The 18,068-nt window shown below is 41.7% G+C and overlaps 3 protein-coding genes across 6 annotated transcripts in view; 1 reads left to right on the top strand and 2 right to left on the bottom strand.

Annotated features, from left to right (window-relative positions):
- Nucleotides 1-5,194, bottom strand: part of LOC118425882 (unconventional myosin-Ic-like) — a 31,609-nt gene extending 26,415 nt beyond the window's left edge. Inside the window, exon 1 of one of the 2 annotated variants that reach the window (XM_035835016.1) lies at nucleotides 4,915-5,193. The gene's annotated coding sequence lies outside the window, so the exon portion shown is untranslated. Of the gene's footprint in view, nucleotides 1-4,914 lie in introns of both variants that reach the window. The other variant, XM_035835017.1, reaches the window with a different exon arrangement.
- An 812-nt stretch (nucleotides 5,195-6,006) lies between these two features.
- On the top strand, nucleotides 6,007-8,214 carry LOC118426743 (phosphatidyl-N-methylethanolamine N-methyltransferase-like). Its single transcript, XM_035836297.1, has 3 exons — nucleotides 6,007-6,359; nucleotides 6,767-6,954; nucleotides 7,200-8,214. The coding sequence occupies exons 1-3, from the start codon at nucleotides 6,055-6,057 to the stop codon at nucleotides 7,496-7,498; spliced, it is 792 nt and encodes a 263-aa protein (XP_035692190.1). The 5' UTR covers nucleotides 6,007-6,054; the 3' UTR covers nucleotides 7,499-8,214.
- Nucleotides 8,215-8,493: 279 nt separating this feature from the next.
- The window catches only part of LOC118426742 (tetratricopeptide repeat protein 28-like), a 57,128-nt gene continuing 47,553 nt past the window's right edge, over nucleotides 8,494-18,068 (bottom strand). For all 3 annotated transcript variants that reach the window (XM_035836294.1, XM_035836296.1, XM_035836295.1), the window contains 12 exons: nucleotides 17,645-17,798; nucleotides 17,071-17,320; nucleotides 16,498-16,681; nucleotides 15,212-16,115; nucleotides 14,648-14,866; nucleotides 14,124-14,291; nucleotides 13,516-13,747; nucleotides 13,172-13,248; nucleotides 12,872-12,977; nucleotides 12,635-12,742; nucleotides 12,031-12,208; nucleotides 8,494-11,795 (listed from right to left, as the gene is read on the bottom strand). In XM_035836294.1, coding sequence (XP_035692187.1) covers nucleotides 9,560-11,795; nucleotides 12,031-12,208; nucleotides 12,635-12,742; nucleotides 12,872-12,977; nucleotides 13,172-13,248; nucleotides 13,516-13,747; nucleotides 14,124-14,291; nucleotides 14,648-14,866; nucleotides 15,212-16,115; nucleotides 16,498-16,681; nucleotides 17,071-17,320; nucleotides 17,645-17,798 — 4,816 coding nt within the window. In that variant the 3' untranslated portion in view covers nucleotides 8,494-9,559. The remainder of the gene's footprint in view (nucleotides 11,796-12,030; nucleotides 12,209-12,634; nucleotides 12,743-12,871; nucleotides 12,978-13,171; nucleotides 13,249-13,515; nucleotides 13,748-14,123; nucleotides 14,292-14,647; nucleotides 14,867-15,211; nucleotides 16,116-16,497; nucleotides 16,682-17,070; nucleotides 17,321-17,644; nucleotides 17,799-18,068) is intronic.

Below are 18,068 nucleotides of genomic sequence, written 5' to 3' on the forward strand. Positions count from 1 at the left end.
GACATGAAAAGAAAAACGGTTTTATAAATGGAGCTTTAAATTCAAAACCAGTTCTGCAACACTGAACATTCAATTACCAAATCCTCTAACCGTTACTGTGGCATGACCTTGCACAACTGTCAATTTGACCAAAAACACATCACGGGCCACGGCAGGTAATTTTGCATTATAATTTTACACCACAACGGACAACAAATCTATAAAGCATTCCTGGCAATATCACAAAGTAGGACAACATAATCAATATGAAGAGGTCTTGACGACACGTGTCAAAAGTCAAAGCAAAAGGAGAATTCCACTTATCTACTGTAGTACACTGTACATACCGAATTTGATTGGTCTGCACACAAACACAGGGAGAGTCACTTGTCTAACAGGCAACAACAATGGGGCAAAGACCTTCAGTGATGGGTGTGTCACTAATTTTGAAATACGTACGTACATGTATAACGGCCAAACGTATAACGTAATTTTAGCACTTGGTCAATTGATGTTAAGATTAATGCAAGATAGTATGCAATAAAAATGCAATTTAGAAAATAAGAGAATATGTAATATGCATTTGATACTAGCTTGCAATGTATACAGCATCTCTTTACACAGCTTAGTCATGATGTTGAAATGTGAATGCATGAATGCTACATGATTAAGACGAAGGGCAGTGTCCTGCATAATTTTGTTCTTGTCATTACCATGACATTAGACATACTCAACTTCAATCTTCAGAATAACAGAGTTACTTCAAGTGCATGAATCTTGACAAAATTGCCAAAATCTATAGTAATCACAAATATGGACATTACGCCTAGAAAAACATGACAGATTTCAGCTGATTAAAGCATAAAGGCCTGCATACAATACATTATATCTGAAATGTTTGGAACCCAATGGGCTGACAAATGCTTGATAAAACAGTTATTAATTTTGCATGAGATAGTCTGGTACAACTCCCAAAGGACTATATCATCACCATTGCTGCAGATCAGGCTATAGTTATGATGATCTATATCTATGCATTGTCCTTAATTGTTTTTGACATCTGATACAGAATGAAACAAACAGTAATGTTGATCAACTTCCATAAAACTGGAGACCAATGTTGTGGATGGCATAAGAAAACATGAAAATTGACATGGAAATAAGATGCTTTACAAAATGACATTCTGGAGGTTTAATTTATAAACAGTGACAGCTCATATTTCTCCCAGACATCTTAATTTGATGAAGATCTTGTATTCCCCACAAGAGGGTTACCACAGCCTCCACTAATCGGATTAGCCAGCACTAACCAATTTTACATGGATTTTACGGTCTGTACTGGGGACAGCAATCATCCCTACATTATCAGCTTTGCTCAAGTCAAGTGCTTAGCCATGTACTCATGTTATTTATATAACCTATCAGGTTCACAAGTTTTGGAAGCATATATTTTATAGAAAAATAGTAAAACGAGAGTATGATTTCAAATTCTTTAACTAGTTTAAGATTACAACAGATGTTTGTCAAAAGGGAGACAAACTGTTGATCCTTGTACCAAATTGAGTTGTCCCAAGCATATACATTTAGATTCTTAATCTGCAAATATATCTAGCAATCTAGCTAGAATTTGCTACATAGATCATATGCCAGTAACCAAGATTGTTGACACCCCAGTATTAAATCAACAAACTTATCTGGTATATAATGTTACTGAGTAAACTCCCATTCCAAATGCCATTCCAGTTCATGAAAGATAAGATTGTCTGGAACCTGGCATTTGCCTCTCCCAGTCTAAAAACATTAATCAATTCACAAAAGGAAACACTCATGTCCCCATACATAGCTGACTAAAGCCCCTGTGTGAGAACCAGTTACTCACTCACTCTCTTTATCCCTTGTTACAACTCAAACAGGTGTGCTACAACAATATTCTAGGTCACCTGGTGTGTTTGTTCTTACAGATAGAAGCCTATACAGGAGAGGTAAAGACAAGGACCTACTATGTAAGGCTTGTAGCAACCATGATGGTTATTTGATTCCTAGGGTTGACCTAGATAAACTCATTGTTGACATGTGGAATTAATGGCTTAGCTTGAGCAAACTTGTTAAAGACAGTCTGTCTATTGTCATACATCTAAAATTCTCATATCTAGATACATGTCACAACTATACTGTGTGGTGTTATCAGTTCTAGCAGATTTCGATAATACCTGAAATGTTGAGTTATCTTCTTTAGATATTGTATCAGACTGCATAATCATAAAAACCTGACATTGAAAATATAGTTCATGGAAATGTCTGAATTTCAACTATTTCTAGCACGAATCAATATGTAAATACTATTGTCCCTAGCATGAACATAAAACATTTATGGATTACCAAAGAACATGTTCTTTCAATATCCCCCTCCCCCAAAGCACCTCAAATGTTTGTATGTACATGGAGCCAGGTGCAGGTACTAACAATTGCTATCGTCACCAAAAGGGAATGTGACCTGTACTTGACCTCATGTTACCTTTCTTTGTTTAACACCGAATTGATCTGACTGTACTTACCAGTAAGGCAAATAACACCATGTGTTCTTTCATTTGTCTGGCCTCAACTGTAAAAGACTAGTGATGTTTTACTACAGGAAAAACAATTTTGGATACAATATATATATATCATCATGTATCAAAGGAAAAAAAGAATGGCATTCAAACAATTTACTGTCTTGTGCTTTAGCTAAGAGGTTTGAACAGCTACATCTAAAGCTCTGGCTGAAATACCAGTGAGTTTTCTGGCATCTTTCCATAAACCATTGGCCATGAAATCTGATTTTCCATTCAAATGACTTAAGAGCATAACATGAGAGGGAGACCTTGAAACTACACAGGTCAAAGGTAGATTATGAATTCAAAGTGCCGACAGTTGACTCAGACAGCCAATCAGGATTCTGCCAGCTGTACAATTTCTCACCTTTTTTCTGCTGCAACTACTTTTCTCTGTAAAGTATTCTTTTTCTGTCCAAATTAACTTGTATTATAACAATAATACAAATCAAGCCTTCTCAGAAGACTTCTGAAACTTGACATATCTACGACTGTAGCCAAATTAATCATAACAAAAAAACTGGCATTCACAAGGGCATGCCTTTGTTAGGAGAACTAAATGCCACAGGCCAACTTACAATAAAAAGATCAAGTTTTGGCAGTGTAACCAATTTGCAAAGCCAGGGTGATCCCAACTAATGGTATCACCAGAGGTGTGACTCATCGCTCCCACCTTGTTCTACTACTACTCATAGGTTCCAACAAGCACCATATTTGGGCACTGATTCAGTAGGCTTGAGTTTCCACAGGAGGTGAGGTGACACTGACAGGAAAGGTTTGGGGCAAGTTCAATGCAACATATGATTCTTGTTCCTGTAACAGCTACATTTTGTGCAGGAAGGTGCAAAAAGCTATGGACAAAATGTAAATAGATGATGTAACAGCTAAGTCTTTGTAAATGTGACCTCGACCAATCGCGCCACACCTATAAAGGCTACATGTGTACTCCACAATCAATAGACTAAATATAACACATGCTAGTATAAATCATCAAAATAACATCAAAGGGTTGAGAAAAAGGTAAGGTCCTGTTTATAGATGAGGTAACTGCTTTGAATCAAATCTAAATTGAATATGGGGTAAAGCAGCCGGGAGAATGATAACAAAATTTGCTGAGGCTTGATGATATTATGATCAATACTGTAAAAGAAAACATTGAATATGTCATCTATGATTGCATTTATATTCATAAGTGTTTGCCACAGCGTCTGGTTACAGCTATGAATTTCCATTTCAATCCTAATCATATAAAAACATATGAAATAAAAGGTCCATTGTTGTGGGTAAAACAGGATGTTTCCTTCATATTTTCCTTATAATCCAATCATTGATTCAGATAGGGTGTAGAGTTTTTAAGGCTTTTTCTGTAACCTTAGCATGAAAAAATAAATTAAATGAACTTTCCTCCACCACTTGGGGAGGGAAACACAAATAAAAACATTCATTTGAGAAAGAGATGGCCAAACAGAGGATGGCAGTTAACAAAGGCATCAGTCTGAACATTCTACATGCACACAATAACATCACCAGTTACAGCCGGTACGACTATCATTACTAAGTAACCATTTCAATCATTAACAGGTTAACAATCCAATGTTGAACCGGTAAGGTAATATTTTCTTCCTGTCAAGTGTTGGAAAGGGCAAACTATTACAGTTACCGTATGGACAGCCACACCACATGACAAGAACATACAAAGCACTTCGGAAACACTGTTCATGCTATTGTGTACCTATGCCAACATCCTGTTGAAAACATCAACAAAGTTGTGTATCAATTGCTCCAAACAAAACGTAGTACTATTCAAGATCTAGCTGTAATTCAACTATCTGTTACAGTTTATAAACAGAAACGGGTTTTACACCAGGTGAGCTTTATAAACAGTCAGGATTGAAAGGAATGTCAGTACCTTAAAAAAATATTTGGGCAAAGATTTTTAATGTAATGTTAATTTGTAACGTCCTTGAATGAACATTATTTAAGTATGAACATTGAATAGATATCCTTGAAATTGAGAACTTAATCTAGATGACTTTTATGTCCTTTCTGTTTCATAAGCCTTCTCAAGTGAAAAAGATTTAGTATAAAAGCTGCGTTGAACCAGACAATGATGTGCACATGACGTATACTGATGAATGACTCAAGGAGAGGATTTGGTGAAGACGTTTGACAATCTTCTGACGTCACGATCAGCAAGGACAGAAAAACAAAACACCGGCTGGTTTAAAATACTTCACTGTAATCCTTACAATTAAACCCTTATCATAGCTGGCTTGCTAAAGTCTTTCTTCCTCAGGAATGTTAACGATTCGGACAGGAATTGGGAATAAACAGTGACTGTTACCTGTCTGAGCGGCCCGTCGCCCTGGAATGTTGGTGTACTCGATATCGTACCGGCCGAGTTTCAGCCACACCCTGAAGAAAAACACGTTTTCTCTCCGATTTCCTGTCAGAAAAACTCTGTCAAGGTCTGGAGTAAAGTGCCACGAGTCGGAAAAGGTGAAGAAAGTCCAATACCGTCTCTTTTCTGGAACAATTTGACGTTAAAACCCAAACTCAGACGACTTTCGTGCGGTCTGGATTCCTCAGCCTGTGTCCTGGCGTGCATAACCTTTAACCTTCCGGCTATTCCATAAAATCACAAAAATCCAAAAGTAGGTATTTTCCTCAACAAATATAAAGTTTTTCTAATATCATAAAAATCCAAAAATCATAGAATTAAGTCATATTTCATGAAATTGATTGATGGCTTAGGTGAATGACACCGGTATCGAAATCTAGAAATAAACTCTCCCTACAGAATAATGGTATGTTCTAAAAGAAGGCGGGAGATTTGAACATGCTGCTCAAGGATTCATTTTGCCAGAGTCAGACAGCCTGAGGCCACAGCAAATAAATACGACGAATGACGTCAAGGCGCACATGGATTTTTGCTTCATTTCGGAAAAACAATGGCAAGAAATTTTGTTACCTCCGGTGATGGTTAGTACACTGAAAACGGGAAAATATGTCGCAGACTTTTATCTATTTTGTGGCAAAATTAGCATGGGTGCCAACATCCATAGTAACCACTGGCTCAATCTATTGCTTGCTAAACCGAAAAGATTGAGCCAGTAGTTACGACGGAGAACCTTAAAGGGACACCCCACTCCAGAAGGGAATGATTCCTTGCCTGGCCTATTGATGTTGTTTGTTGATGTAACGTTACATTGATGGATAACCCTGGCAATGGAAGGACGAACCTGGAGGCAACTCTCTATCTACCTGGAGGTCAAGGGACTAGGTAGGTAGGTAGGTAGATGGATCATATAGCTCACTTACAGCTTCTGCAAACTTCACCCCCTTCACATTTCCTGTTTTACTTTACTTTGAAGTTAGTTTTGGTCTAGTGCTGAAAATCCGTTTCAGGACCCCCCTTTCAGGTAAACCGACTGTGTTGACGTTTTGACACAAGTGTGCCACTAGCGCTGTCTATTGGAATAGGATGGTACTGCAGAAAGGGGTCAAAGGACAACAGCTGTGCAGAAAAACTCACACCAGGATACGCTCTGCTCTGCTCCAACAACCTTTGTACTTTCATCAGATTGTTTTCCACGGTGATCACCCCTTTTCTCTCCAACCTACGCTGGACGTGGACTTCAAAGACTGTTGTGGAGCGGGACTTAGACTTGACTGGACACAAGCAGACATGTCTTTCATAACAGACTACCTTCGCCTGAACGATCCAAACTTCCTCATAACGGTAGTTTTGATCATGTTCAGCCCGACCTACTGGAACCTGGTGGCCAGGTGGGTGGATGTGTTTTGACGTCCTGCTAAGATCAGTAACGTTTACAACATTGCCAAATCACTCAAATCTGAGCTGTTGTATTTCTTCCAGACATGCTGGTTTATTTGGTTAATTGGATCACCGCCATAAACGATATTTATGATTTACTCATCAAACTTTATTACAAACGTTATCAACCAATTTTCATGATTTTAACAAGGTAAATGGTTTTAATAAAGAAGTCCTTAACCTTTAGGAATAATCTGGCTTTTAGCCCATGAATTATCCCTACACCAAGCCCAGTTGTGCCATGATTCAATATTGACGTTAGTCTATTGAAACAACACATTTGTTATACCAAGGATTGGTTGTAGCATGTCATTTTGCACATCAACTCTTAGTCCCAGCCTTAATGTATCAATTGCAGGTCAGAGTACCGTAGCCACTGGGTCACCCATCTCTTTCGGTCAGCCCGTGTTGGCTGTAGTGTCCTGGCGGTCAGCATCATGTTGTTGGGTCTGCACAGGGACTGGTGGTTCAAGCAGACACTGTACAGCCAGCCCAAAGTGTCTGCCATACAATCACCTGTCCTAGGGTATGCTGTCATTGCCATAGGTGAGTAGGGGGATGCTGTGGCATTTGAATTATAACTCAGAACCCTGTTGTCACAACTTCACATTTGTGATATATTTGCAGTGTGCAAGTAGCGATGTTGTATCCTGTTGTTAAAATCATGTACATTTATTTGTTCACTTAACTTGGTGACTGATTTCTATGGGAGCCCAATACATACTTTGAAAGCTATTTGTATGGTAGCGTTATACATAATCAGGTTTATTATGTATCTTCTTTTCACACAGGAGCATTGTTGGTCCTGAGCAGTTTCTGGGCACTCGGCTGGTACGGCACGTTTCTCGGTGACTACTTTGGAATGCTCATGGACGAACCAGTCACAAGCTTTCCTTTCAACCTGGTGTCGGACCCCATGTACGTGGGCACTACCATGAATTTTGCGGGGGTGGCCCTGCTGGAGGGGAGCCTGGCTGGGCTGGTCTTAGCTGCACTTGTAGGGCTCTGTTACAAGGTGGCGCTGTTGTTCGAGGGGCCCTTCACAGAAGAGATTTACAGAAAGCGTGATGCTGACAAGAGGAAAGTCTAGCTTACACTCTGACATTCGACAGAGAAATTTAATCAGTGTTCAGCTACAGTTCCTCTTTGATTCCAGAGTCAAAAACCTTCTCAATTGTCATAAGATTTAACTTTCGTCCCAAATCTTTTTCTATTTGGAGAGGTAGAATAACTCTGTTTCAATAAATGGAGCTCTCCTATTCCTTAATTCAAAAATCATAAACCTTCTTGGATGTCATAAAACGTACAAAACAGAAACCCAAATCTAATTCAATTTGGCTTTAAGAAATGCTTATGTTGGGATGGAATACCTCTGTTTCAATAGATGGATCTCTCATAATCATATTCCTTTGTTCTTCCTTGATTCAGAATGATTCCAAGATATAAACCTTCTCAGATGTCATAAAACTGTTTACTTCTCAGAAGTCCCAAATTAAATTTGGCTTTAAGAAATGTTAATTATGTAAGGAAATTATTCTGTTCTTCTAATATATGGAGCTCTCCTATGTCCTTAGTTTCAGCAAGGTTTCAGCCTGTTATTTCTAGCACTTGAATGTAAAGTGCCTTCAAAGCTCCACCTGTATTTTTAATGCATTTGACCACAAGCCCATAGGCTGGCTCTAGTCTTTTATCACTGGCAGAGAGTAATATTGTATTTTTAATGAAGTCTTAATGATATTGTTCACTTTCAACATGTCATGAAGAAATTTTTCATCAATGTTGTCATAAAATATTCAGTCACAATGATCATGTGTGTTCTTGGTTTTCATTTTCAATATGCTTTGAGGAATAATTGCAAGAGAATAATAATCCAGTTTTCAAGAAATCTTATTGACACAAAATAATATAAACATCCTTTTAGGAGCTTTCCATTTTGAACTGGTTCTTATAGAGAACTTAAAGGCAAATAATACTTGATGAATAAAAGTTACATGTAACCCCAATTGATAGATTCTGACAAGGTTTTCATACCTGTATGATAAATGTCTATCTTGTCAATATACATTGAACAATTCAAAGTCTGAGAACAGTAATAAACATTTTTATTACAATTTGCATTGACGAGAATCAAACCAGCACTCGCCCCAATGACTTACACTCTTTAAAACAATTTGCAACACACAATAGGATCCAAAGCTTAGCTACATAGACAAATAAATATCATATCTTACAGGCACAATTTATGCACAAAATCATGAAAACATTTGCAAAATAACAATTTGCCCACTTTCAAGCAGTGAATTTTCAAGCAAAAGAGGCATATTTACAAGTGCACAAATGCTTTATAACAAAAAAGGTACAAATATGTGATATCTACCATCATTATCTCCCACATAACTGTATAAATTACAAACTTCCATAGCTATGATAATCATTATTGTATCAAATACTGTGATTAAAAATTGTTAAATTGTCCTACTACCACTCAGTAGACACACGATTCTTTGTACCTAAACCTAACTACATTCACCTTTGTATACTTTGCCAAGGAAATGATCCTTTCATGATCTACCTGTGGGTATCAAAGTTCACCTAACCAAGGCACATCTTGAAACAAAATCACCTAGTATATACTCAGTATCATTGGAAACAATTACGACACCTTATCCTTTTGTTATCAAGGATAGCCAATCGTTCCCCACCGAACAATACATTTTTGTATAACAAAACACCAGTCTTTTTCAGACAGTGACATTTTCGGGCACCAACAATTAACTACCTATACATTTTGGCAACACCAAAGGGACAAAGCCAAAGCCCATGTCATAATTCAACAAAATGACCAAATGCTGCATTAGGTGTTGCATGAATTTTTGGTGAACGTCATGGATTTCAAATAGTGATAAATCTGAACTGTCAAGGACTGTGTCAAAAAATATTTTTTGTAGCAATAGTCATGGTTTACATTGGCTTGAAATGACTGTGACTGCCCCTATTGGCTTTATCTATAGTAAATGAATTCCTATCTATTCCCCAACTGATTTCAAAGTACCTCTCTTAGTTTCTCATTTTCCTAAAACAGCCCTGTGATACATGTTTTTACCCTGTATTGCATGTAAAAGTCATGTTGTATTTGAGTCTGTGTCCTTTGTCAGCACTTTGAAGACTGGAGTAGTTTTTCATTAGGGATAATCCTTGTGCCATTTTCCAAGTAAACCATCCTTAAAGGTCCGTTTGGTTTGCTTGGTGGAATTTTCACAATTTTGGATCCAGGCGAGCCCGGGACTTTTTTAGGACTACTTGTATTTGCACCACTTGGAACCGACCCATTGGCCATGGAAGATCGTCTCTGCTCTTCTGCGATGAGCATGTCCACCTGTGCTGCTGCCAGCATGGTTTCCTCGCGTATCTTGTCCTCTACTGACTGTTGGGATGGTCTCCGGGAGCTAGATGCACTACCGGTTGGAGTTGGGCGGCTGGGGTTGGTGTTGGGGACCACCTTGCTGTGTGGTGAGTTTGTGTGGGCTGCTGGTGCAGTAGGAGTGGCAGGATGGGAGTAAGCTGGGGGAGCGATGCTGGAACGAGGTGAGCTGGAGGTTGATGGGGGGTTGGAGGACAGGCTAGAACGAGGTGAGCCTGGGTAAGGAGGAGGGCCGATGCCCATTCTGGGGGGTCCCGGGTATGGTGGGAGTGGTTTTGACCTGGAGGTGCTCACAGGTCCATTGGAATGCTGACTTCCCCTTGATCGTATGGAGTTTGTGGGACTGTCTGGTGCTGTAGGTTTATTTGCCGGAGGATTGGCCATATTGTCCATTTCTATTGCCTCCTTTGGTTTCCCCTTGTTGGGAGGTTTCATTTTGTCTGGAGGAGAGGAAAAATATTGCCGAAGCTTTGCGAATGCTGGACTCTGATTCGGTAAGCTGTTTGTCGCGGGAGGCCTTGGTTTGATGTATGCTGGCGTAGCAGGCGATACAACGCTTTCCGCTGGTGGTTTGGAACGAGTCTCTTCTGATGGGGCCTTCCTGTCTTCCTTTGACCTGTGCGACCGTCTCTCATGCTTCCCTCCCTCTGATCTGTGAGACCTAGAGGAATGTTTGCTGGATTTGCTAGAATTTTTGTCCACGTCAACCGTCTTTGCGGTGATTTCCGGAGTTCTTCGAGGGCTCCTGTCCACGATGTGGCACGAGTACGGAGAGCTCGGGTACTTCATCATACGTCTGGTAGGGGTCGATGACCCATCCTCTCCACTACTGGACACGTTAGAGTCGGAGAGGTCAGACGGACGACTGCTTCTACTGATGTTGTCATAAAGAGGAGATTCCGTCCTCAGGGGCGAAGGTTTGGGGGGTATGTCTGGTTTAGGAGGAATCTGAGGCGGAGAGTTGTCAGAGAGTGAGGACGATTTCCTCGGAGGAGGGGTGGGCTTCTGACTGGGCTGTCTCCTCTGGTTCATCGCAGCCTCTCTCCTTCCCATCATCTGCTGGGCCAGCAGCTTCTGCTGAGTCTCGAACTTGGATATTCTCTGCATTTTCTCCACGGCAAGTCTGTAGGTTTCCACATCCTGCAGGACCTTCTCTGCTAGTGATACGCTTCCCTCTCCCGCTCCCTGGGGAGTCTGTTTCTCTCCAACAGGAGAAGGTGTCGGGCTGGGAGCAGGGGAAATCTGAACATCGCCTCCTGCTCGAGAGTCTTCCACAAGAGTTGACGATGAAGTCGTTGAAGCCGTCGAGTGTTTGCTACTTCCCGAGGCACGCAGATTCCATGAGGGCTTGTCCCCATCTTCGTTGGCCTGAGAAGAATTGATGCTTAACGAATCAGAGTCCCTTTTGGGAAAGCCAGGGCCAACTTCCGGGAAGTACCCCTGGGTAGGGCCCATTTCAAACAGGCTTTTGCGACCGTGGGGACGCGACCGTCTTCTCGGTGGGGTGGGGGGGTTTACATCCTTCTTTCCTGACGTCACTGGGGAATCTGTTTCTGATGACTCTTTGTTTCCTGAAACTCTTTGGTCATTTACTGTTGTATCTACCACTGATGTCTGTGGAGAAGGTTTGTTTATGGGAGAGTCTCTCTCTGCCTCCAGACGAGATTTTGCGAGCGGCGTCGATGTCATGTCAGATGGAAGATGCCTCACATGGGAAGCTGTACTCTTGGGTGTCTCCCCAAATTGCGGGGAATTCCCACCATTTGGTAGCCTATCTGACACTGCCGCTTCAGGCGATGCACGTGCCATGTCAGTTTCTATAAGGCTGGATTTCAGGTCGTACTCCTGTGGTCGTACAGATGCAGGAGGCCACTGGGGAAGCCTGGAGGGTGTCTCACTGCTGTTGGTCTGGCTGGGAGTTCGGTCGGCATGGCTGTCCATGCTGGGAATGCCATAGGAGGAGACACTGCAGAAAAATAAAGATGTCCTTGTAATAAAAACAGTTTTTCAACATACTGATGTCTGAGAAAAAACAAACACATAGAAAACGCAAAAAATGGCTTGCTTTTGATACACATGATCTTACTCTATCATAGACTGAGATACTTTAAGTGCTTTAAACATTTTGAACTGTTCTACTTTTGTCAGAAAATGTACTGCCTTGAAGAATCAGTCAAACACAGAAGATTCCCAAGCCTCACCTGTAGAGAGAGGCCCAGCTCAGTCTCCTCTGGTCCCCTCCCTCCACCTGGGGGGTCGGGGAAAGTCCCTCTGATCTCTTTGGGATGGCAGGGACCGATGTACTCGACTGGGATGACGACAAGCTCTCCAAGGATGATGAACTGCCCAGGGTCAGGCTCTTTGGAGCCTCTGATGTGTCTGTAGTGTGGAGATAACAGATGCCAGCATTAACAAAAAAAGCAAAAATCATTGCCTAAAAGATTGGTTTCATGAAAAATATTTACGAAAAATAGTTACGATGATGTATGATGTGGCAAACGTTAAGACATGTTATATGTAAACCAACAAAGTTATCCAAAAAGTTAAGTTGCCCCTGTGCCCATCTCCGCTTCTAAGGTGCAAGCACTACAGCAGGGGGCTAGTCCAATGGTAGTGTAGTGTGTTTAGCTTCCATACTCTTCCTCTTAGCAGAGAAAGAAGTATGTACCATCTTTTAAGAGTCTTTGGTATGACCTGGCTACAGCATCCAGTCTTCCTTGGTGGTATCACATTCACGTACTGACCTGTCTGCACAGGCCTTGATACCATGTCTGTACTTTCTGGAAAGGTAACTCAAAGACTTACCAAAGATGGCCAGGAGTGCAGACAGAGCAAACTGGAGGTTCCTCTTGTTGGCATGTTTGCCTGTCCTCATGGTCACCTCATCCTTCCCAACTTCCATCAAATCAAAACCTAGTCAGGACAAACAAACATGAGATAAGTCAGATCATTGTCAGATAAATACAGTTTGTTGTATTTTGTATGGATCAAAAGGTATCTAAATAGTTGCCAAAAAACATCACAGCAATTGTCTGAACGTACCAATCGAGGCCAGCAGTTCATGGCAGCCCCCCACCCTCCAGAGCCGTACATTGATGGGGACCTGGACGCTGTCTTTGGTGGTCAGTTGTGACAGGACTGACTGGAGCTGTGGGAAAGGAACATTTATCATTGTGTAATCACAAAATATCTGCAAATTCAATGCACAAATGTAAGTGTATCTTCATGACAAAATTACAACTTGTTACTTACCAATCCAATGTCAACAGATATAATAAAATGTTTTAAAAAAGAGTTGAACCATGAAGTGAGGACATTTTACTGAATATTGAATTTTCTCACCAGTTTGATGAGAGCTTCGCCTGCCTCTGGAGCTGACACAAGTTTGGAGAGGGCAGCCAGAGAGTTTGGTGGTAAACCTGTGGAGACATAGAAACAACATTATGATATCAAATGTTTGTGGAAAAAACGTAGGCAATCTTTCAATCCTTAGGTTATTGCAAGTTAAAACAGCAACAGTTATCACACAAATACAAATCATGTAAGTCGTGTATCTTAGAGCAAATGAAGACCAATGTCTATGTTGTACGTGAAGTTTTGAAAAGGGAACAACCATGAAATGTCAATTTTATGTAACATTTTGAGAAAACTGTACATTAAAGCACTCTACTACCACTGTTACTCACCAAGCAATGCTTGCAGACTAGTACTGCACTGTGTCAGTCTATCCCCTGGGTCAGCCAATGGGAAGAAGACACTTGGTGGCAGCCCATTGGCCGCTGACTCGAAGTGGAAGCCCACAGATATCAGGAGGTTCTTCCATCCCCGGACAGGCCCCACCTTGTTCTCAATACTCTGCTGTGTGGTGTACATGGAGTTGTGGGGGCCATGGTGGATTCTTTGTAAGGACTTCTCCACCTGAAGGTAAAGTTGTAGTACAGTGATAATCAGAACAGAGGTAGTTAACAACAATGAAAGAGGAAAGACAAGGCAGTGATGGCTTTATATCTTTGCTGCTTTGCAGTTCCATGTACGACCAGTAGATGGTGCTTTGGTATGGGGGGGCTGTTGGCTTTGGAAACCCCAAAAGAGAGTTATATTTGCTGGACAATCATTCCCTTTCACCTTCTTTATATAAACATCAGCCCAAAATTTGACCATCTTGTATGTCAATATAGACTAGTTGAAATGGTTAATGCTACTTTGTTCCTGTACAGATCTTGCTTGTAAGAATGATACAACCTCTTTTCAATCTCCTTGCTTTACCACAATGTCAAGAAAGAAAGTGACATACCAGGTGAAGTAGAACCCTCATTGCGTTCCGTGCTCTGTCTGGAGTCTGCAGGAGCTCCCCCAGCGCCTGGCCCATGAGCGCCGCCTTGCTGCTCAGCTTCACATCGCAGCCCACCAGCATGAAGCCGGCCCAGTTGGAGGGGTGGGAGAAGGGCTTGGTGTTTTGTACCTACGGGATGAAAAAACACAACAACTATAAGATTTGCCTGGAAAATATGAACTGATATGACTACAGAGATTTCTAATCATGGTATCTTAGCCTATGACCAATGAAAGCTAATCAATTCCCCAATTCAATTGTTACGTCCACGACTGTTTCATGACAAGCACCAACACTGGATTGCAAAAAGGATGCAAACTACCACATCTATTCAAAGTATTTTCTACCTTTGTCCCTACTAGAAGAATGGGTATGCCACAGAATAACCCCAATGGTGCTGTAATACACCGTATGACTATGACTGACTGACTGATTTGTCACTGTTTCAACTTGAAAAAAATGATGAAGACAAAGGGTAAACCTACCACTCTCATTGCTTCACACATGGCCTCGCTGGCCATCAGTCCCTGCATCATTCCACCATAGAACGCCTTCATGAACAAGCAGCAGGCCAGGTCAGGCACCGGCCACAGGGACACCAGGGCACACTGGGCGCCCGCGGCCAGGAACGCCCGCGTCAGGCCCACCACGCCATCGGCAGTGATGCGACTGTGGGACTCCTGGTGATGACAGCTGATCACAACCTGTGGACATAGTGTAAATTGGTGAGAAAATAGCAGAACATTACCACTTTACAAAAAAAGATTTGGGTAGCATATCAATTTCTTGTAAAATAAAATCATAGCCACATCTTAGAGTGATGAGTCTAGTTAATATATCACATACTGCTGCAGCTTGAGTAATTTGTACAACTACTAGTGTTTATTCTCTACCTTTCTTATTCATCAGGCAGGCCCATTAAGTGAAAAGAAGTATTTCTCTCAACTGCTTAAGGTTCTTATATGTGTGTTACATTGCTCAACAAGGCCCCAATTTATAATTGTTGTACTGACAAAACAACAAAAGCAGTTATTATTGAAAGCACTCACCAGTTTGGCACAGAGCTTCAGGTTCAGGATGTCTGCTGCTGTCAGGAGGAAGTCAGACAAGGACGGGGCATCTGTGGTGCTTTCAAGGTCACTGTCATTGTGAAGGTCATGGTTCAGGTCCATCTGTTCAGGACTATTGTGAATGGCATGGTTACCATTGCCACGGTAACCAGGAGGACTTCTGGGCTCCCCGGGTGAGAGTACGATCGCAGACAGTCTCCAGTTGACGTGAGTGGAGAAGTGGACACACTCTGCACTGGAGATGATCTCCATGACAGATTCTTTGGTTGCCATGGGACCCAGTAAGGGTTTGACTCCCAGCATCTCTGAAATGATCCTTGACTCTTGTTCCGCAGCGGGAAGTGGGTCATATGACCATCTCTCTAACACGGATGGAGGCAGCTTGGGGTTCCCTAGAACCAAACCTGGTAGCACGTCAGAGGGCCTTGACTGTGGGTGTCCTTGCTGGTTCATGCTGAGTGCCTGAATGGACGGTGTGACCACGAGACCATATCTCTCATACAGGCACTCATTGCTAGAGCTCCCTTTCAAGACAGCAAAAGGCACGAGGTACAGATCTCCATCCAGCACCAACACCAGCTGTCCCGCAGGGGACTTCGGTCCGTTCATTCTGGGTAGCACGTCCTCCATGGGTGAAATCAGGAGATCGTACAGAGCACGTAAGGGCGGTTTTCCTGACCAGGGTCTCCGTCTCCTGCCACCTCCGGTTCCGATGCTGGCCGTGCGAATGCTGCCGGCCGACAGCCCGGAGAACTGGCTGAGTAGGGAGTTCATACTGGTGGTGCTCTTGTTGAAGACATGGTTACGGTTGATCAGCCTCAAGAAGGTACTGTTGGAGTGCATGCTCATCTCTTCAGCATCACTCTCTGTCTCACTGGAAGACCTGAAAACATACAGGATACAATTTGAATATAGAGAAAGAAAATAACTTTTTCTGCTTGCTGAGACCTGAAGTCTGCTGTCAGTGAAAAGTTGCAGAATTGTCCCATCCATACAGAAAAAAAAGCTGAAAATGGACATCAACGAAAGGTATCATAAAGCAAAACATTAAACAAAAAGCAGTTACTCAAGCAACTGGATAGGATTTTGAAAAATCAAATCCAGTTGCTCAAGTAATTGCATAGTTATTACCTTATTATCTTGATGTCTTACCTTTTTTGACCAAACACAACATAATCTTCTTCTTATTCTAGTCCTAAGGAAGAGTGTTCAAGTACATTTTCTATCATCTTAAAGTCTACATCTTGATGTTGGTTTATGCATACCTTGGGATGCTTGTCTCCACTCCCAGGGCCTCCCGTACATGAGACACGTACTGGTCCAACACTGATGTTGACATGGCTACAGACACGTTGTCCTTCTCAGACATGGCTGACAGGGGAGACTCCCTCTCCGACGGCAGGTGACTGTTCAGTTCGTTCATGTTACACTCGTGGAACTTTACCACTCCTGAAAGTACAATATGCTCAATGTCAATGGGAAATCTTCCACTCTTGTATTTACTCCCAGTTCTATATGGACTTCAATGTAATGGTCGAGAAACAAGAACGCTTACTTTGCAATTTAACGGCAGAATCAACGACTAGGAATCGACTTTGTATGTATCAGATAATTCAACAAATTAAACAAAAAGTTAGTCAAATTCAATTATTACTCCCTCTATGCAACATCTGCAAGTTTGTAGCTGATAATATATATATTATCAAGCTAGTCTTACTGAAAAAGGATAAAGTTCTGTTATTGGCAAGCCAGTTGCCAGGATTAAAACATAAGGTAGTCCAATCCTATGTTCTCTTGCACATCATAAAGTACAGTGATAAGTGAGTACAGAAACTGACCTTTCTGTGGCATGATGAGCCAGCTGTAGAGGTATCCCACAGCTATGGAGTAGTACAGCACAGCAGCCTTCTGTTTGTCCACCGCAGCGATGATCTGTTCCACTGTTACCGGGGATGTGTCCATGACGCTCCCCGTCTCCGAGCCCTGCCTCTCCATCAACAAGTCAATGAAAGCTCGCGTACGGCCGCGCTCGGCGATGGCGAGAGCTTCCTCCTGTCTGCCCAGGCTGACCAATACTCTTTGTAAGGCCTGTGTGGATACAAGAGTGATATAAAATGTCAACCACTCTGCTTCACTGTTTGTTATACATTGTAGGGAGAGATTGGAAATTTTGTCATATGACATCTACAGAAATTACAATAAAAGATAGGACTATACTGTACAAGTATTAAAAAATGATACTGTCAAAATTTGAGTTTGAATGAAAAATAATTGAGTTGGAAATCTTATCAGCTCATTGATGCAAATAACATAATCATGAATACAACTCCACACTGGAATTACGTGCCTTTACATTGCCATGATGAAATACCATAAATACAGTTTGTTGTGTGACTTTCTGTTCTATCATACCTGGTAACAGGCTGTCTGCATGTCAAACATGTTGAGCTTGTAGTCACTACTGAGGAGGGAGTCTCTCCGGATGGTCTCAAACTGGGCAGCAGCCTTGTACAGCTGATGCTGGGACTCCTCTAACTCCTGGTGTGACCACAGGGCCAGACCAAGTCTGGGGAGGGGAGAATGATAGGCATTTAGTGACACATAGCATCTTCATTTACATGTATATTGCACGAGGAAATAGAAAAAGAAAAGTTTTCATCTGCAGACTCCTTTAGCATCATCATCTCTCTCTCTTTCTATTTCTCTCTATATTTGTAGAATGAATGGATGAAGAAAACCTTATCTAAATGTACAGGTGTGATGTTTCCACTTATATTTTGCACACTTGTTTCATCCATTGATATGCTGATACATGTGTATTCTCTACATAGCATGT

Source organism: Branchiostoma floridae, chromosome 11 (assembly GCF_000003815.2).
Source record: "Branchiostoma floridae strain S238N-H82 chromosome 11, Bfl_VNyyK, whole genome shotgun sequence".
Lineage (NCBI taxonomy): Eukaryota > Metazoa > Chordata > Leptocardii > Amphioxiformes > Branchiostomatidae > Branchiostoma > Branchiostoma floridae.